We start from the raw sequence: 21398 nt of genomic DNA, 5'->3' as shown, positions 1-21398 counted from the left end.
GCTTCACGGCTTCAAAGAAGTGCCAGAAAAGCAGCGAACGTACCCAGCAGATGGACTGAGCAGCTCACACCCTCCAAGCAGTCAGTCTTGATTGTTCTGGGTACAATTAAGCATTTTTTTCTCTAAATCTAATTATTTAGTTTCAAAACATGGCGGAGAGATATTTATAGTTGTAATAGTAAAATATTCCTTCTGGGATGAAGATGTACTCAAGATCATGTCTGTAGAGAAACATTATGTATTTTCTTAGTAAGGTCATGCGCTGTTTTATTTAGCTGAATAGTTGTATCATTATCTTTTAAGTAAAAAGTATTTCAACTCAGTCCTTGCACTACAGTATGCCATAGGTAAGTCTTAAAAATACAGAAATAGATCTGGATTGCTCATAGTAGGCCTGCCAAAAAGTGGAACTTAGATTTCAATGCTTAAAGCTTCGGGTACCAAACACTATGGTATCTCATTCAAAATAATTAGAATATTCAGAGGCTTAAAGTTTGAGCATGTTGTCCAGCAAAAAGCAGTGTATAATTTCAGTTTAGAGAAGAAACTACAGATGTGAAATCTGCATGGAAGAGGGACAACAAAAGCTGGCCCCGATAAAGCAGTAGAAGAGCATCCTGCCCAGCCTCAGCAAGGGCAGGGCTTATTGGAGTGTGCATGTTTATAGATAACAGGCCGTGAAGATCTTTGAAAACATCCATTGGTTCCAGGTCTGATAGTGAATTATGGTTTGTTGGGTTATTGCTCTAATACCAGCCTACGCTACCAGAAAACTGGATCCCTGCTAACTGAATGAGTTGTACCGCTCACCGCTTACAAAATGCAGAGCTTGTTGCCAACAAACTGACTTTGATCTTCAGTTAGATCTCATCTCAGTCCAGTATCGGTCTCTATCGTTTTTTAAAATAGTGAACGTAAATAGTGAGAAGTCTTGGTGATCATTGCTTTATTAGTTTAAAAAACAAACAAACAAACAAACAAACAAAAACCCACGGAAACAAACCAGAAAACAACCGTATGATTCTATAATTATTAGATAGTAATGCAAGTTGAGATGTGTGATGGGAAACTATTGCTGGCTCAATTCTGCTGGATTTAGTGTATAGTTCGGAGAAACTGAGCAAACTAATTTCCTTTACTACAGATGAGAGTTAAGGAGCCTCGGCAGTCCACAGAAGGAGTTCATTATGTGTCAAAAAGAAGGAGCGATCCTCTCAAACACATGTAGGCTAGGAATTTCATAGGCTGTTGTGCAATCATTAGTAATCTCAGACCTTAGTCACAAACTGGAAGCCTTACCGGGTTCATTAACCGAGAGTTCATTCGGGCTGTATGCAGCTGTGTGAAGCCTTAAGTTGCGATAGGGCTGTAAGAAGTTTTTGCTCACTACCAATGTTACGGAACTTTTCTGATTTCTTACTCAATTTTACAGTCATTTTGACCTTGGTAAAACAGATTCAAACTATCTTCAAAGGCATGTAAGTACCTTTTCTCAGTGCTATATTCAAAAACTCTGAAGTTAATATCCTCTCTATATTTCAGACCCTATATATTTATTTTTCTGATTCTCTTTAATTAGATTGCAGTCCTCCTTTGCTCTTCACTGAGAGATTGCTATGCAGGACAAACACATTTTAACTTTGATGCCTAATGCTAGATGTGCATACTCCTAGGTATCTACTCAAATAAAAGTGCCTGAAGTGAAGTATTCTCCTTTCCCCGCATACACAGTTCCCAATACAGTCAGTAAAATTGCTAGGAGTTTTTGATAATCTACATCTCTAATGAGAAAGTCAGCTCTTTACTTCAATGATAACTACTTCAATGATACATAAAAGTGCTTTAGAACAGAGGTCAATGTCTTTTATCCTGATTTTGGTTTTGAGATCACCCAGCAGTTTAACAACCAGCCTGGATATAAAATTCAGTTCTCCTGCTCTTTGTAGTAGTCTGCACTAGGTGGCAAAGTTTATGGGCATTTAGCCAACTGTCTTTTGAAGTGTTGCATCCACCTGTTTTGACATGAATCCATAAAAATCAATTCCATATGTAGCCCAAATATTGGTCTTTGTGGGTCCCAAATTACAATGGCAATAATTAAAATGTTTACTTTCATGTCCCAGATGGTAACTGTGGTAGATAATTGTATCCACTGCAATTATTTTGGACTAAGTTTAGCAGTGGAAGATAAAAATCCAGTATGGTTTTGTAACGGCACACAATATTTAATTGGTTTGAACTGTAGGCTTAATTATTTCCAGAAACAAAAAGTAAAGGGGGGAAATGGAAATAGATTACAGGTCCAAACAGATTTATGGAGAGCTTACGTTTTACTTAGGTAGAGATGTGGCATAATGGTCACTTTGAGGTTATTGTCTTTACGTTCAATGGGGTAGGCTTTGGGCATGACTTTGTGATGGTTAGATTTGGGATTTTTTTGGCAAAGTTATGAAAATGAGTAATGGAACTGATTACTTTTGATTACGCACATTCAGACCATACTCTTGGTAATATATAGCAGTGCAGCTAAAGCCTTTGTATCTGTATGAAACAGAGTCATAGCTTGATACTTCTTAAAAGAGAATGAAAAATACGGAGCATTTAATAAAGTAATGATTACATGTGAAATGTAATGCAATTGTAATGATTCTGTTTGTGTTATTATAATAAACCTAGTTATTTCAGGCTGTATTTTGGTAGTATAAATATTCTGTGATAAAGCAGTGTTTTATGACTTACCGAGTTTTACATTTTCATGCCATTTGCCTGACATTTAGTCTCAAAACAGCATTACTTTTAAGTGCCCTTGAAGATCATTTATTTTTAATAACGTCCCTGTTCATAAATAAATTATAAAAGCTATGAGATGTACTTTAAATAGTTCACTGTTTCTAAATACCTTTAATACATATGCATACCTATAATTTCTGTATGTATCTAAAATACAGGGAATTCTGTGCGTTTGCTGTTGGAAAAAAAAGAGCATTCAAATTTTCAGTCTTCCAATTTCTGATAATATACAAACTGTTTTCTAATGTTGTTTCTTGATTCATCTTAATTATAAATTTAGTCACTCTAAATTTTTCATGGGCTTGGGTGACTTTTCACTAGAGACTGATTTGCTTTTCTTTCCTTGCTGTAAATTGTGGAAAAACTGCACTGTGAAGCTCACTGGAAGACATTTCACTGTAATACCAAGTAGAGATGAAGCAAGCACTTCTACTGTTTTAAATTGCATGGCCTGATCCTCTTCCTCTGGAAGCTGATGGGCATCTTTTGATGACTTTTTTTTTTTTTTTTTCCTGAGCTTGAAATTAGGTCATGTATGAATAAAGCTGATTAAGTTGTTTTGTGAGGGAAATATTCCCACTAAAAAACTAAATTTCATCAAAATGCACATTTTTAGTGAGGAAATGTTTATTTCTAAGAGGAATAATTAACATGTAAAATAAAGCAAGGGATGTTCAGTTCTGACTTACATTTCTGGGGAAACTGTGAAAAATTAGTTCTCCAGTTTTGAAGTTGAAGGAAATATGTACAGAGTTGGGGATATGTATCCCTATTTTGATGCTTTTTGTTCTTTTGATATTTCAAAAGGGAAATAAAGGCAGGAGAGACCATGGACATACTGATAGTCACCACAGCAATCTACACAATTTCCCAGAGGCCTGCAGAGAGAGGGAGGCAGCGCATGAACGATGATCGGTTATACGTGTGTCTGCAATGGCCTGAAAGGAGGCTGGAGCCGGGGGGGTCGGTCTCTGCTCCCCAGGAACAAGCGATGGGACGAGAGGGAACGGCCTCAAGCTGCGCCAGGGGAGGTTTAGGTTGGTTATTAGGAAAAACTTCTTCATGGAAAGGGCTGTCGGGCATTGGAACAGGCTGCCCAGGGAAGGGGTTGAGTCCCCATCCCTGGAGGGATTTAAAAGACGGGTAGACGTGGTGCTCAGGGACATGGGTTAGTGGTGGCCGTGGCAGCGCTGGGTTAACGGTTGGACTCAATGATCTTGAGGGTCTTTTCCAACCTTAACGATTCTATGATTCTATTTTATGAAGCCCCTTCTTCGAGGAGACACTTAAGTGTTGTGGTAGAAAAGAAGGCAGGCAATGGGACTATAAATCATAATCTGATAAAAAAATATTAGGACAATGTTGAAAATACTCACACAGGAATTTGCAGAGTTTAATAGATTATTATATTATTCAGAGTCACTAATAGCGTGTTTTTTGGAGTCCTTTTCAGAGTCAGTTACGGATAATATTTTCATGATTATTGTGAAATTGTGTTCTTTGGAAATTAGCTCATCAATTCTCTTCATTTTGTGGGTTGCTTTTTGAGAACATTGGTTTCTTTAATGGTTCCTAGCTCTGTACAAACAGTGATTTGAGAACTGGTGATGGAGATTAGAATTAGGTTGGGAATAAAGTCAATAAAAAGCTTTACAGATCCAACAACTTTGAAATTTCCTTGAAACTCTCAAGTGTTTTTAAAACAAAGTTGTCTCGAGTAGCGAGAGTTTCCATCTATTTCTGTCACTGGAAAAACACAGCAGATAAAGCCCAAGCTAGGAAGAAATTAAATGTATTACTGCCAGCTGAAGGAAAGCCTAAATCCTGGTTGTTTTCTTCCTCCTGGCTAAAGGGTTCATTTAATAGGACCTCTTAGGAAAAGTTTGCTTGGTCAAGTCTAGATCCTGCTGTCTTGTTAGATCTTTCAAGAACTTGGCACGTTCTCCATATCCAAACCTGCTTCTGCGGTGACTCCTGGTGGGAACGCTTGTGTTTGTGTCTTGCTCTGACTCAGCTGAAGTTATTGACGGGGTTTTTTGAGATGTAGGATAGCAATAGCAAGGCATTGTACAAGGAGTACGTGTGACCAAATCTGAATTGACGCAACCCTTAGTTGTTTGTTTGTTCTGTACTTCGTACATAAAGATGCCATGGAGAAGGCGATTTTTGGATGCATTTTGGTGATGTGCAAATTGAGTCAAAGGCTGCAAAATATGAGCTGCATAAATGAAATGCTTCATTTATCAGTGATTCGGGAAATCTGCATCATTCATGTGCTTCAAGGGTTACAAGTCAAGCAGTTTTTAGCAAGCTGCTAATCTGCTATGCTTGCTATCTGGTTATAGTTGCTTGCTATCCCAAGAGTTTCCGGCAAATGCTCATACAATCTGATTAACATGGTTCACATACAAAGGGCGCTGGCCTGGGGACTACCACGTCTCATTAATGGAAATGAATTTTTCATGCCATGGCTGCTATGTCTGTGTGTTAAGACTTTAGTTTCTTTTTCTATTTCTGTCTTTTTTCTGTGTGTGTTTTTTTTTTTTTTTTTTTAAGCAGAAATGTCTCTGTGAATTTTAACGACTGGTTATATTGCAGGTTTGAGTTTTTTTATTCTTGCATACATCTGTTTCTTTAGTAAAAATAACATCAGTAGCAGCAGCAGAAAAAAAAAACAAGAGAGGAATGGCATACATTTGTGTTCATATTGAACCCGTTAGCTCTGATTGAATGCTCGATAAGTTCAGTTTAAGGCCGAGGCGACTCGATCTGTTCTTGGCAGCAGTCCCGCTTGGAGTGGGAGGTTGGAGAAGGTAACCCCCGAGGTCCCTGCCAGCCAACATTTCTGTGGTTCTGCGAATTGTCAACTTTTCAGTATAACTTTCCAGAATTAAGAGAATTAGTGTAAGTGATGTATCATCCCATCTTTTTAAGAAGCTGTAACGTATTCTGCTGTGACCTGAATACTGTTCTGTTTTACAGCTGAAAGCAGGGAAGAGAGGGCTTAGTCTTCGCTGAAAGCTGTTGCTTGGAGTGTTTTTGGATTAATGTTGCTTTTTAAAGGAAATTAGAGAGAAGCAGTAAGAGCACGTATTAGCTGGTGTGCAAAGTACACGCAGAGACTGGTCATCCACAGCTGCTGTTCCGTGGCATTTGCTGTTTGAGGGTTTTGGTGTCAGCGGTTTGTCATTTTCTGATTGATACTACTTTGTTGAAAAGTTCCTAAACATCACTAGCTGTCGTGCATGAGAACGTGTACCTGAACATGGGTATCCAGCAGCTTACAAGATCGTCAACGCACATCTAGCTGCTGGTATAAAGCTGAATTGGCACAAACCATCAGTCCTTCTGTTCGTGCACAATTCCTGTTTTAGATGGGAAGTGCTGAAATACCTCTAAGCATCGGTTATATAGTTTATAGCCTACTTTAACTCAGTATGCTAAGCTATATGTTTCTTGAATATGTCCTCTTTGTTCTTGTCGTAATGCGTACTTTGCTTATCTTCAACTGCTAATGTCTCTAAATCAAGAAGTACTACAGCGTAAACAATTTGAGCTCTAATAGCTACGCACAAACCCTGGCCTAGGCTAAAAGAACCAGAAGGCTTATTAAAAGTTTTTCCTCTAAAGCAGCTGATCTGTTTATTTTGGATTGTGAGGTATGGATCATGCACCTCTCCAAGGCTGCTCTGCTCGCGGTCAAGAAGTATCATGTTTACTTTTTAAGAAACTGTCGCTTAAGAAATTAGTAGAGGCTAACAGTATTAATAAGAACTGCTCAGAGTTCAACCTAATAGCAGTCTATGATAAATTCTGCGTATATGGAAGTTTAACTGTCGACTTGTAGGTGTCAAAAGTGACTCTAGCAGGCTGAGAGGGACAACTGAGAATTGAGGTAGCCTTTAGGATAATGGACTTCTCTAGTTTATTTAATGTACTACCCTCATCTTCGTACATCTCAGCAAGGCTGAGAGATTTCCATAGGTGATGACTGGGAGTCCATCAAAGAGAGGCTGAAGATAAAACCATAGGCTAAGCAGCTGTGCCTCTTCTCCCAAGGCTGTGGTCATGGTTGGGCAGGACTTGGCTGAAAACAGCATCAGATCTAGCTGCTTTCTGTGACTTAATTCCAGAAGAGCTACCATCAAAGTACAGAAGTCTTCTGGAAAGCTGCTGAAAACATATGTATTACTGATATATAGAGCTTTACATATAGATTTGCTTCATCACAGATCTTAAATGTATTTGTAGAGTGAGCGATACTCAACTAAAGGAACAAATCAGGTTTTAATTTCAGATGCTTCCACACTGAACTCAGGGCTGGCTGATGTGGAAAGGCTGTGTCAGGAGCGGCAGAGCTGCCCCACAGATAGGTATGCAGATGAAGCAGCAGAAAGAAGGGATGCTTCCTTTGGTTTTTATCCCCAGAAATCCACTGAGGATTCCTCTGTTGACCTGAACTAACACACCTTGGATTTTCTTTTAAAGAGAAATCATAAACTCATTTCAGCATGTAGACGTTGGCGGATTCAGGATGCTGAATGTCACACCATGTCGACTGTGTGTGAAATAACATGTTGTGATAAATTCACAGGAATTGTACACCATGCAAAATTACACCTCTGGGCAGACTCAGATGACCAAACGCTGACATTTCTCAAACTTGACAGCTTATTTCAGTGGAGATTTAAGGGAAAAAAAGGTCAAAGAACACCAAACATATTAGTGCTTCACTCTTCCCCTATAGCCATAGCAACACTAAATCTTCTACTATTACATCTTATGGCAAATTAAGGTTTCCTCGTTTAGGTCCTAGAAACAGGAGTAATGGCTCGGAGACTTCATGACCGCAACATGCGGAAACAACCTTGCGTTGTTTATATCGTAAGCGGGGTTGCTGCAGCTTAATGGCTTCAGCGAACGTCCCCGTGCCTTGCCAGGAGCAGAATCGGGGCCGATAACGCGTGAATAGCTGGATTGCCTTCTGCCAGGAGTCTGGAGCGTCAGTGTGCTGCGGCGTGCCTATACGGCTATCTAAATGTGCTTTCATAAACATGTGCCCACCTTGGGTTGCAGTAGCGGTTGCCATGGCAACGTCGCTCTGTGTACTTGAGCTTTAACATTCGCGAGTTCACCCAGAAAATAAATCTGGCGTGATTATGAAGTAAACTTGCTTGTTTTCTGAATTCTTTGGATACAGGTCGTTCAAAAAAGCAGAACATTTAGTTACTGCCTTACTCTGTTTTCTGCTATAAACCATGCACAGAATCATTAAAGCTGTCATCTGTCAAAATATAGTAAAATTCCTATTTCCAATTGTAAATGTAGCCATCTTCAGCTCCGTAATATACTATTTTTAAGGGCTCCATGGCATTGTTGAAATTGATAAAACCTCAATAAAACCCCACGGAGTTAGAAATGGAAAAAAAAAAAAAGAAAAATCTATAAAATGTACTCGGAAATAAGGATTATTTTTTTAATAAGTACTGACCTATTTTTCTACAGCAAATTAGAAGACCGCAGGATGGTGACAACAGAAACATATTATTTGTGTGTATCAGTATTTGAAATATATCATTTAAAATCTGGTTTTATCCAAAAAATTACCCTTGACATGAGACATTAGGGCTTCGTATGCCACGTGTATCTCTGATTTCCACGTGAAATCTTAATGATAGGAAGATTTGTCTTCTGGAACCAGATAAGTTTATGAAATTCATCCTAAGCTCTGAGAACCAGCTTAGATCACCTGATGTCGCGTATGACCGGGAGCAGCAGGGCGCTTGCAGGTGAAGTCCGTTCTGCTCTGCCCCACGCCGCTGCCAGTTCTGGTCGCTTCAGCAGAAGCCGTAGAAACACGGCTTTGAGAGTGCTTCCATCTCCAGCTGGAGCCATAGCTCTTCTGTGGGAACAGAAATTGTGCACAGGTCAGGCACACAGGCAGGTCTTATCGAGGAAGCAGTTGTCTGTAGATTTATTCTTTTTAAAAACGTATTTGAGATATTGTCTTTTTTTTTTTTAAATTGGCTTATCTCGTGTATAGTCATTCATGTATCTCCGAGATCGTTCTGCTTGGAGATGACATGTCCTGAAGTGTCTAAGTCGCTTAAGAGCTGGTTTGCTTCTAGAGGAGACATGAGCACAAGTTACTGTCTGCAATCTACATTTTTACTGAAACTCTGTCTTAGGTCCTGAGCGTGTCTCATGCTTGCAGGTCTGCTGCAAGCTCTGTCCTTTTATCCGGGGCGGATCCCTTCAGGGGATAGACTCCAATTGCAGGGCTGACTCATGTCCTCCTCTTATCTTTGGTCCAGGCTATGGCTAGATAACCTTGTATCCCAACTGCTCCGGAGCCATCAGTTTGGTTTTTGGGGTTTTTTGTTGTTGTTTTGTTGTTTCCCCGCCCCAACAGAGCGTGTTAATATTTTCATTGCTAGATTTTGGCAATGATGGTTAAAAACCAGGAGTGGAGTCTGTGTTCACGATGAGGTCAGTTCCTGTTTGTAGCTCATCCATAAAAGTGACCTTTTGGGGTTTTTTGTTTGGTTTTGTTTTTAAAAAGACATGGGTTGAAATGACATAGTATTTTGTAATGTTGTTTTGCACCTTTTGAAGTATAGTAGACTCCCGTTAGCACAGTTTCTTAGAGTGCAGTAGCTTGCAAGTGTGCAGTGTCCACATTTTTAAAGCTAAAATTGCTTATTTTTTTTACAATAATTTAAATGTGATTGGCTGTAGTTAACAGGAAAAAAGAGATTGGGGGGGGGGGGGGGGGGAATCGAAGTGAAATGTGCCCAAACCAAAGACTGGCAATGTAAAAACTTCCAAAGCAGAAATGAGTCATATAAAATTAACTTTCTTGAGAACTGCTAGGGCCTGTTATTGCAGCTATTGCTGTCAGCATTTTCAAGTTAAACACCATTTACAATAATCTTATTTCACATCAAATTCAACTATAAGATTAAATGCAAATGCCCCAATAATAGTTTTTGTCTTGGTAAAGCTTTGTGTTTTATTTCTTTCAGAGGCAATTATAATGGCTGGGGAAATGTAATGCAAAATATATTATTGATGAAATCTTGAATTTGGAAAAAAAAACATATGTAGGCAAACTGAATATTAGGTTAGCATACAGGCAGTTGGTATGAGGAGAAATGGGAAAAAGGACAGATTAAGGTGGTGTTAAACTCGGCAGTTCTGGGTGGGTTGATTGCTCTGCAAGAAGAGGTGGTTGCTGGTAACGGCCCCAAATCCCGCTGGGCGTGAGGGGGCAGAGGAGTTCAGCAGCTGGCTTCGCCCCGGATCCAGCGATGCTGCAGTTTAAACCAAGTTGTGGCAAGGACCGGCTGAAACACACGGCTAAAACTTCTTCTTTTGCAGGAAACGTATTCTTACTTTTTGCAGCTGCAACCCTTTTTGAGTGCATTTTGCTTGTTGTAATTGTATAATGTCTCCGAGGCCCTGAAATCTGAAACAGGAATAAGAGCTCCAGCACTTTTTCCTGAGGGATGGGGATGGCCAGGAGCTCGGGCAGAGGAGAGGGAGGGTAAATGGCGGGGGGGTGGCTGGGGCAGGAGAGGTTAGGTGGTGGGGCTGTGGCCTAGTGCAAATGAACAAAGATGGAGGAAGTCATTTCTTCCCCTTATACCTAGTTTAAGAACAGTGTGTAAACACACATACACAACATCCCTCCTAGCACTGGGCGTCCCGTTCCTCCATGCACTTTTTTGCTTTTAGAAACACTGCAATCCTATCCAGTGCCCTTCCCAAGGAGAACAGCGGGATCCGAGTGTGGAGCCCAAAGGGAAGATGAGTGATTAATTCATGGACTATGGAACCAGTGCGCGTGTGGGGCGCTTCTCCCTCCTTGTTTGAGACCGCTGTTCTGATGTTTGCAAATCGGCGCGGTAAAGAGCGAGCAGCTAGAAAACTGAGCTGTTACCCTCCCGAGCTGGAGGGAAAAGCTGTTCTGAAAATGGAAGCACAGCCAAGGCAGCAGCACAGCACGTACCACAAGAAATGCGCCGACTCCCTAACAGAGCCATTTATACTGATCTGATTACGCTGCAGTTTTAATAAACCTCCTAGGTAGGCTATGCATATATCATGGATGCTGTTAGCTGCTCAGTAAATATTTCTGAGTTTTGTTTCAGGCAAATAGGTATTTGCAAACTAAACATGTCTGAGGATGGAAAGGATCTATGTTAGTAATGCATGCCCAGCATATTAGAGACCAGCTGAGTCTGCCTCATCTTTATGTGATAGCTGTCTGCTGGCAGAGAAGGAGCTTCCTTGTGATTCTTCTTTCTCTGAGCCCCAGGCCTTCAAAGGTTCTGAAAGGGCAGCAGGCAAATACGTACGTGTGTACCTGCGCACACCTGGGTGGCCCAGGATATTATAGCTCGAGCGGCTGACGCGTTTGATCACTGCTTTGACAGGCAAGTTAACTCTCGCTTCCGACTGGACATCGTTGTGCGCCAGTCTTATCAATCAAGGTGCGTTACAGACCCTGTTCTTGTCATGTAGTCATCCTTTGTGTTAATGGTATCCTGGTCCACATGGCTGTTCATGGTATAATAAAATTGGTGAGAGATTTTGAAGAAGTTAAATATTCTACGTCACTCATGTATGCTAGAAAGTACTTATTAGTGTTACATGAAGGAGCAATTTGGACTCAACGACTATCCATGTTCTACACACCTGCTTTCTCAAGTCTGATCTCCTTGTTGTGTCTTCTGCTACAACGCTGCACGTTTTTTCAGGCTGTGTTCGTCTTAAGTCAGCTAGCGAAACGTGAACAACTGGAAAGGTTTGTCATTTGGTTTTATACGGTGGTTGTGCAGAGTGACAAGGAACTTAATTGTCCTACTGTAACTGAACTGGTTGCCAAGCCCAGATCCCAAACGTGAGGGAAGGGAGAAATCATTACTGCAGAAAATTAAGGAAGTGATGATGGAAATATCATATTATTTTTTGAATTACAGTGTAGTGTAATGTTGCTGTTGACAAGGGCATCGTAATCTCTTCTGCAAACAACTTTTATCAGGGATTTAGAACTCTGAAGAAATTTGTCTGGGCCTGAAACTTGGCATCATCTCATTTAACAAAGTACTAAATTGTTGTCATATCCACTTCAAAGACTTGTATGTGTGTGGCTGTTGATTTCTGTGATAAGTACAGCTATTTGCCCTTCAAACAGCTGACATTATATCTGCTTGGGGGTTTGCCTAGACACAAAAAGATTACAGGGACTTAAAGCAAAAGCACTCCGTATAGAGGATACCGAGAAGAAAATCAAAGTGAAAGAAGTTTTAAAATGAAATTAGCCAGCAACCCTGGGTTTGTGGTTTGGTGACTATACAATGAAGCTGCAACGCCTTCAGTACAATTCCTGGGTAAAGCTTGCCTTTTCAGTAATGAACACGAAATGGCCCAAGAAGGCGTTTGCTATGGGCAGCGCGTTAACGCTTGCCCCTCGTCCTGCTGTGAATGAGCCTGCTAATTGTCTCAGCTACTCATGAACTGGATTTAACAGCTACAGCACCAGTCACAAAGAATTTACTGTAATATATTCATATTGGTCTTTCCTTGCTGGTTTCATAAAACGTTCGTATAAGCTGACCTTTCTGTTTGGAGGTATTAGAGAGTGGCAGCGAGACCGATGCAACACCTTTCATGTGGTCTTTATTGTATAGTTTTCAAAGGCTTCATTGATATGGGATTCAAGGAGGAAAGCCATCACAAAAAAAGTTTCTGGTTGTTTCATAGCAAGATGCACCTATTAGACAGGATGTAAATGTGTTATTTTTAAGATCAAAGAACAGGTAGGTAGTTTTGAAATGGGCTCGTTAAGACTATAACGATCTGATAAAGCTGACTGCTGATTTCTGTACAGTTAATGGAAAGGACAGTTAGCATTGATCTGATACCTCTCGATAAACATTCTCCCCACAGATAAGTGGAAGTATAGAAATGCACATCAACTTTATTGGTCATCAGCCATGCTCTGTCCAGTATTCCAGAGCTTATGATTCCCTTTGCTGTCCCTGTAGAAAGGCTTTAAAGCTCACTCGGTGCACATTCAGACTTCTGGCATTTTGCAGTTGCTCTTTTATCTTTATAATAAAACATGTATTTAACAACAATTAAATGTTGAAACAGCTTGCTGGCAGATGGGATGGATTTTCTATCTCCTGAAGTTTTCAAAAGTGTCTTTCAAAAAATATGTTCATTTTATTGTCTGTGTTACAGAGAAGACTGAACTAGAGTATCATAGTGTTTTTTCTTGACTTTATAGTTTATCCGTATTTCTACTGTCTATTTTTTTGTTATTCTCCATGTAGTGTTTCCTTTTATCATTCTAATTCCTACCTAGAATTACATTTAATACGTAATTTTCAAGTCACGCCTACTTCCTTGACCAGCCAAATACTAAATAGAACTGGTAATACAGATTACATGGCACAAATGACTTAGGCCTTGAGAATCAGGAGACCCCTTTCTAAAGTCACTGTTGGCATAGCTAAATCCACGGCGGGCCCTAATCTCGGAGACTTCGCAGTGAGTCGTGCTGTGTCCTCACACTCAAAAAATGAAGTTAGCAACATTAGTAGAAAAAGTGAGGATGCCAACTGGGGTTACTCTTGCATTCTTTAACTAAAGCACATGCGTTGCTAAGAAGATCCCATATACCAAAGACTGGTCTCAAATATAAAACTGAATTGAATATTGATTTTTATTTTTGTTCATTTAGTTGTTTGGTCTTGGTTTTTTTTCCTGGAGTGAAGTAACTGGTTTTGGTGCTTTGTACGAAAATTGAATTCCTGAGACGCTAAGCTGTGGAATGTGGTTACTACTCCTCTGCATTAATAGCCATTTAAAGAAATTTCATAGGAATTTTTATTATGCACTTATGCGTAGATTTAAATAACCTTTATTAATACACTCCATTGAACAATAACATACACTTTTAAAATGTCATAAACGCAGAGAAAACTTAACTACCACAGATATGCAATGGTCACCATTTATAAGTGCAGCAAGATTAATATTTGCCATGCAACTGCATCTGAAAAACTGCCCTAATTCCTATTCTATGGGTAATATTGTAGTAATCTGTTAAGGGTTTATTTATTTGGCTAAAGCAGTTTGTTAAATGACTGTAGCAACTCTAGAGTCAAAATTATATATTTATGGAATACAGTAATGATTTGTTTTGCTTTTAAAGGACAAAACGCTTGCCTTTAAATTAATTTCTAATAAAAAGCAGTACGAAATGGAGTTGGAAAAATGAGGTTGCTGGGCAGTTGTTATTATCTAGTAGTGACCTCTGTCACTGATGGTTTGCAAATGAATCCCTCCAGCAACAAAACAGGAGGAGACAGGGTGAAAGGGCAGATAAATAGTTTGAAAATTGGTTAGCTCAATTTTCCAAAGAATACTAATAAAACACTTGATGTCCAGTTGGTGCTTGGTAAGAAGCTTAGTGTACCTGGGATCAGTTCTGGGGCTGATGTTATTAAATATCTTCCTCAACAACCTGGATGAGGAGACAGCGTGCTCCCTTGAGACATGATGCACAGCCGTGGGGGAAGAGGTGGGCCTGCTGCATTGCGGAGCTGCAGTTCGGAAGGACCTTCCCAAACCTGAGGGCTGGGCTGACAGAAAGCCCATAAAGTGCAGCCAGAACGGCTTTGCGAGGCGTAAGCCATGTGTTGAGTCAACTGGAATTTAGAGACTAACATTTGTTATCATTATTTAAATAAATAATGTAGCTTCTCGCACTGACTTAACATGCTTTACTTCACCTCACTCTAAACTCTGTTGCTTCCACTGGGTGTAGAAGAAGCTGGACTGCAGGCAGAGTGTTGATTTGCACAGTGCATACAATAGCTGCACTTGAGGCGCATACCTCAAGGATGGGCTCTCTTGACTGCTCCTGGGCTGCCTGAGAGTTACAGGCGAGGGATATTTATATGGCTCTACAAGGAAATAGGATCTGTAAATTGGTATCGTATAGAGCAAGACAGTCTTTCAGTGGACAATAGGCTCTTTCATTGTATCATTGCTTTGTAACAGTTTGCTCTCTTCAGAGAGCTTTACAAAGCTAAATTCTACTTTGTCATTAGAGTAGGTTCATCTGTTATGTGGCCTCAATAACATTATGTGGAGGTAAGCCTTAGAGAAAGAAAATGCCTTAAAATGTAAAAATGGAGGGATAATGTAGTGTTGTAGGTGTCAGTCCGATACCCATCACTGTGAGAGGTTTAATATCTTTATCTTCATTTTATTCTAATTGATGAGCGAGTCTGGTGTTTGAAAAGCCCTAAATTACAGATGCTTATGTGATGGAATAGCTATTGTCAAAGTATGGAGGAAAACGGCACCCTATTGTTGCAGTCTGTTAGAAGTGATTTGTTGAAAATTGACTTTGAATGCTTGTACGGGAGGTCAGAGTTCCCTTTAGAGGGCTCGTACTTCCATAGAAATATCTAGAATTGCCACAGATGTGCCCTGCTATTAAAGGAATGATTTTGATATAAATAGTTACCTGGTAGTGCTTTTGGTTCATTAAAATGGGAAAAATAAGTGGAGCAAAACAGCTGGGACAATTTCTAAGTAAATTCATCAGTCATTCAGGAACTATGCATTTAGAATACCTATAAATAATAGAATGCTCCATCTAAATGGAAGCCTTTTATTGATGTGTAAGTACAGTGTCACCCTGAAATTTCTTTTTTAACTTATCATTTCCTAGTGTTTAGAATCAGATCAGGCAAGTTAAATTATTTCTACTTTTTCAACTTTATTTTAACAGCATTATTTTGTATGTTATGTGTGAAATGAAATTGATACACACAGTTGTTAAGCTTTAAAATTACTTTCAGATAATAAATAATTGTTTTGGAAACTCTGTGCCTTCACTCAATTTTTTTAATGTTATCTTGGGGACTGACAAAATAATAGGATAACTTTTGTTTTGTCATTGGCACCTGTAAATAACCTTTATTCATATTCTTACAATATATTATATTCCTTTAAATATCTTCCTTCCCCTCTACCGATGTTCATGCGACTGCTGATCCTACAAAAGAAGACAGGACGATGGAAACAGGGAGAGTGAAATACTGAGAACTCAGTTTTTGCTTTTTATTATATATGTTTAGTTCTCCCAGGTTTACAAAGAATAAATAAATTATTTTATGTATAGGGTTTTATGTTTAGGGTTTTCTTTAAATTTTGTTTTAATAGATAAAAAGATGGCCTATCACAAAGTGAATGCAGACCAGCGAGCACAGGGGCACTCACCGTACCTTGACAACGACGAGCTCCAAGCCACAGCGCTGGAACTGGAATGGGACATGGAAAAAGAGCTGGAGGAGCCTGGCTTTGACCATTTCCGACTGGATGGTGCGGTCCAGCATCACCTGGGAAACTCACAGAGCCCTGACCTTGATCTCGAGCCCATCCAGCCATCATCTTCTCCAAAGGGAAGATTCCAGCGGCTTCAGGAAGACCCTGACTACATCTCGCACTATACGAGACAGGCACCAAAGAGCAACCGCTGCAATTTTTTTCAGATACTGAAAGTATTTTGCACTGCTTTGATTTTATTTATTTTTGGAATCGTGATAGGATATTACGCACGCAAGAAATGCCCTTCTCCCCCAACATCTCAAGAACCAAATAACCTTCGTATCTACCATGAAATTCTCAAGGAAATCAAAGCTGAAAATATTCACCAGATTTACAGGTATGTACCTTGATGTGTTTTTGTCTAAATGCAATCAGGTGCTAATGTAAAGACTCCTTGTGATTTGTTTTATGTGGAATCTTATTTACAAACCTTGACTTTTTCTGTGTGTTCAGTTTTCTCATGATGCTTGGGAAGATTTCATAAACATACATGAAACTAGAGTAATTTTTAACAATGTGGATTTGTGTTAGTCATTATAATTTTTGCTTTAGTAACATCCTATTGCTAAATATATTAATATTTGCTTTAGTGTACATGAATTGAAAAACATAGATAATTCAACCTGAATAGAAATATAGATGATAGACCAGCTGTCCTAGATCCAGTCGACTGTCAAATAACATTGTTGAAAAGCAAGATTTTAGATGGTGTTTTGTAATATTTGGTGCTTTAAGAGATCCCCATCTAATCTCTGGCAAGTAAGTGAATCCTGGTTTTTGTTTTTTAGTCTATATGGTGAAGTAAACTCTTAGTCTGCGTGGGTTGAGGAGGGAAAAATTGGAACTCTGGACTCTGAAAGACTGCGTTTGTTGGGTTTTTTTTAAGTACCTGTTTTATGAATATAAAATGTTGTAAAGTATCTACTGACTGGGTTTGATTTTCTTTTTTTTTTTTTTTTTTCCATGTGGAATCTTTTCACTGCTTTGGAAGTTTATATAACACATTCGTATCGGAGTATAATCACTTTTCTGTAGCAGTGAATGTGGAAGAAACTAGGTTTTCCTGCCAGCTCTTGAAAGTTATTTCTATATGAGGGGGGAGATGCGCTTATTTCTGGCTTCTGGAACGGCAAGTTCCTTTTTCATGGTAAAGGAAACGCATTGCAGATTTTTTTCATCAGTACCAGTTCAGAAGCAGCACAACTTAACATACCTGAGGCTAGAAAGGATTGTTGTCATGGACGTCCAAAGAGTTGTTCTTGAGTAAATCAGAAATACATTGAAAGTAACCACAGAAGTCTTCTAACGTAATTTGTCTTTTATTATATTTGCTAAACCAAGCCTAACATCCCGAAGCGGTTAGTACCGTGTTTTCAGCCAACAGTAAATTCAAGGGAAAAAATAGGAATGAAGGGTTTCATGTCAGTTTTCATGTACTGAAGTGACTCTATACAAATCTAATTATTTTCATAATAGGAAAGGGTATAGGTGATGAAAAATGTTGATTCTGAATGGTAAAAAATTAACCTCTTTGTCTTCTCAGAGAGTAAATTGAACTGAATTCTGTCATTAGGCTTAGTCACGAACAAAGTATTGGAATAAGCTAAGTCCTACTGATTGGGTATTACACAAATTGCAGCAAATGGTGGAGAACTCTGTCAGTCTCAGGATAATACTCTAGTCCTTTGTGTCTGGGGACTGGGAATCGCTTGTCATTTTGTTATTTGAAAGGGTGGTTTAAAAACATCCCTTTTCAAACTCTTCATCAGTTTTTGAACTATTTCAGCTAGGTATTAGGATATTAGTGAGAATCTGGACTGTAGGGAAAATGAATTACATGAATACTTTGGAACTTAAACTTATGTAGTTCCTGTCCTTTAATTAACATAATTCTTAGCACTTGGTAATTTTTTTCCTACATAATAGCAGGATTTCAACAAATGTAGTCAAGCATTAATTCAGCTACCTATCGATTCTGTATGTAAATACAGAATCAATGCTTTTAGTCTACCGCATTGCCCACAAGATTTTTCTTAACCCAACATTTTGATCTGAGACAGCTTTTATCCCATGTTGTGTAAAGTCACTTTCCCTCAACATCTGTTTGGCAAGAGTCAGAGCTGCTGCAAGGAAACCTGCGTCCATGTAGCCCCACAAATATAGAACAGGCAACATATGTTGCTTGGGAAAAAAAAAGCCCAAACCTGACAAAATCAATATATGTTATTGTAAGACTTCTTTCAATATAATATACTTCGAGTTACTAGGAGTAAGTGGCAGCTGCTTAGCTTGCAATTTCTGCAATGTTGCTGAGAATGACATTAATTTAATTTTCTTAGCTTACTACTTAGATCAGACTCAATAATGGTAAGGGATTTTGCTAACAGTCCTGATAAAGGACTTAGGAGAAAATGTATAAAAGACACAGCAGTGCCAATCTTATCGCCCAAGCAGACATCACCTTCATGTTCTTGGAGGCCTGGAATGGGAACTTCATATTGGGATGAAATCTGCTGCATCAGATGATGCTTTGAGGATTGGGACGCTCTGGGCTTCTAAAGAGGTTGCGGAAGCGCACCGGGGGACTTGGGTTGAATTGCTGGGATTTGGACTGGATTCTGTAGGAGCTGAACGAAGCCTGTCTGCCAGTCTGCCTGTCGTGGTTTAACCCCAGCCGGCAACTAACCCCCACACAGCTGCTGGCTCCCCCCCCCCCGGTGGGATGGGGAGAGAATCGGAAGGGTAAAAGTGAGAAAACTCATGGGTTGAGATAAAGACAGTTTAGTAGGTAAAGCAAAAGCCACGCACGCAAGCAAAGCAGAGCAAAGAATTCATTCCCTACTTCCCATGGGCAGGCAGGTGTTCAGCCATCCCCAGGGAAGCAGGGCTCCATCACGCCTAACGGTGACTTGGGAAGACAAACGCCATCACTCTGAACGTCCCCGCCTTCCTTCTTCTTCCTCCACCTTTATATGCTAAGTATGACGTCATACAGTGTGTACAGTGTGGGATGTCCCTGGGGTCAGCTGGGGTCAGCTGTCCCAGCCGTGTCCCCTCCCAGCTCCTTGTGCCCCCCAGCCTGCTCGCTGCTGGGGTGGGTGAGGAGCAGCAAAGGCCTTGGCTCTGTGTCAGCACTGCTCAGCAGGAACGAAAACATCTCTGTGTTACCAACACTGTTTCCAGCACAAACCCAAAACGTAGCCCCATACCAGCTACTATGAAGAAAACACCTCTACCCCAGCCAAAACCAGCACGCTGTATTAGGAATGGAGGATCATGTAGGATAATGGCAGTTTGGCTGCCCAGTTTGCTGAAATGGGAGATGCAGGCGTTCCTGTCCAGCTCCTCCTTTGGAGGCTCTTGGGTGAGAGCTTGCGTGCTGCTCTTCTGTCAGACCGTACTGGCCATCCACATCAGCCAGGTTCGTGTTATAGCCTTTTTCCCAGCAGACATACTAGAAATCATTAGCCAAGAAAAGTCACTGTGTTGGCTTTTATTCCTTTTATTCCTTTATTCAACTCTGCACCTTGCTTGCTGTGAAGTGCTACAGAAATTCAGTGCAATTTAGCACAGTGTAATTACTGGCCTTAGCCAAGTTGCCTAATTAATGATACAGCCTAAGCAAAGATTATCTCTGTAAGCCTTTTTGAACACCTCCCCCCACCCCCTGTAGGGAAGTACTTACAATATTGATGATAAAAAGCAGAAATCTGTTTACTCCTGATGTTTCAGAGGTTTCAAGAGGACTAAAGTTGTCAGAGGTGCCTGGAAGGGGGAAAGGAGTCACCACAAAAAACTGAACAGTTTTCCTTACCCTGCACGTTGCATTTTACATGCTGAGAAAAATTGGGGCAAGTATTGTTAATAGTATTCAATCAGAAAATTTAACATTTTAGGAGTCTGAGTACTAAATTTGCTCAGATAAATATTTATCGGAGAAACATCCTACTTCATAGTATGGCCAGAGTCAGCACTGGTAAAAACAAGCATGATTCTGCAAACATCACTGAGCTGATAGGAATCTAGTAGTATTATATCTGTTTGTGCTGTGAATATGACTACTCTTCCGTTTTCTTTTGGAAGGTATATGAAAAGGTTTTAGTTCAAGTCTGGTGTAACTTAGCTCCCACAAGCCTTCAGGGTGAATACGGAAAGGGCATAAATCCTACATCCAAAAGAGACCAGGTAGAAGTCGAGATACAGAATACCTTGGGCACTGTTTAAAATTACATCCGTAAGTAGCAGAATTTACCAGGGCAACACAGATGGATGAAGCTGGTAAAATTTATAGGCTGAAAGCAGGCTGTCTCCTGGGACAGCTAGGTTGAGACTCCATGGCAAGATTGAGTTCTCGGAGCCCTTTTAGAGCGAGCGTGTCAAGAGGGCATAGCTGGAGAGTAGTCATCTGTGCTCCCTGTGCAGTGTGTTTGCGGCTCTGAAATATAATCGTTAGAATAGGAGAAGTCCTGTTTTCAAAAGTGATGAATGTGTTTAGATGTGGAAGTCTCTAAAGTTTATAATAAATGCTTAAGGTCTTAAGAGGCAGACTTCCAAAATACAGAAACACCCAACAATTTTGCTAAGCACACTGTTAAATTCTCAAAAGTAAACGAGCCCAATATTCAATGAAAACTGGCAGTTTTAAGCTACTTCTTAAAATGGGATTGAGATTTCTAATATCACTTAAGTGCATTTGAAAATTCAGCTGGTTTTTACTTCTCACTGTATATAAAAAGGGGGCTGCTAAAGAAGTATATCTTTATCCTGTTGTGCATCTGCTAGATGCAGGTTAGCTATCCAATGAGTAGATTTTTTTTTTTTCTTCCCCAGATGAAAGATGAGTGTGCTGTTTGTGCTGTGTAGTGTCCCCTCTGCCTCCTGGGTGATTTTTCTGTCCTTGCTGTACCTTCAGGAAAAGACAAGGGAAAAAATCTGAGACGCCTGGTCTGGAGTTAGAGGGAGCATTGTCACTGACTTCAAGGTTACTGTCACTAACTGCCAAGAGTTCGGACATCATACATGTTGCTAAGCTTTCATATTTTAGACTGGTAAACATTTGAGGTTTGTGCAAACTGAGCTTTGGTGTTTTCAGTTAAGGTTTGAGTTGAATATTATTAGAAAATCTAAAGGGATAAGGTAATGAAAGCACAAAAAGTAGCAGAAATACAGTCTCTTCAAAGACCTCTAATGTT

General features: G+C 39.9%; 1 protein-coding gene across 1 annotated transcript in view; it reads left to right on the top strand.

Moving 5' to 3' along the window:
- Positions 1–21398, top strand: part of NAALADL2 (N-acetylated alpha-linked acidic dipeptidase like 2) — a gene marked incomplete at both ends in the record, with an annotated part of 378476 nt that overhangs the window by 78096 nt on the left and 278982 nt on the right. The window contains one exon of the mRNA XM_082321017.1: positions 16042–16543. Coding sequence (XP_082177143.1) covers positions 16042–16543 — 502 coding nt within the window. The remainder of the gene's footprint in view (positions 1–16041; positions 16544–21398) is intronic.

Source organism: Platalea leucorodia (assembly GCF_965183815.1).
Source record: "Platalea leucorodia genome assembly, chromosome: 8".
Lineage (NCBI taxonomy): Eukaryota > Metazoa > Chordata > Aves > Pelecaniformes > Threskiornithidae > Platalea > Platalea leucorodia.
The sequence above is the reverse complement of the archived record's forward strand: the minus strand, read 5'-3'. Positions and strand labels throughout refer to the sequence as shown.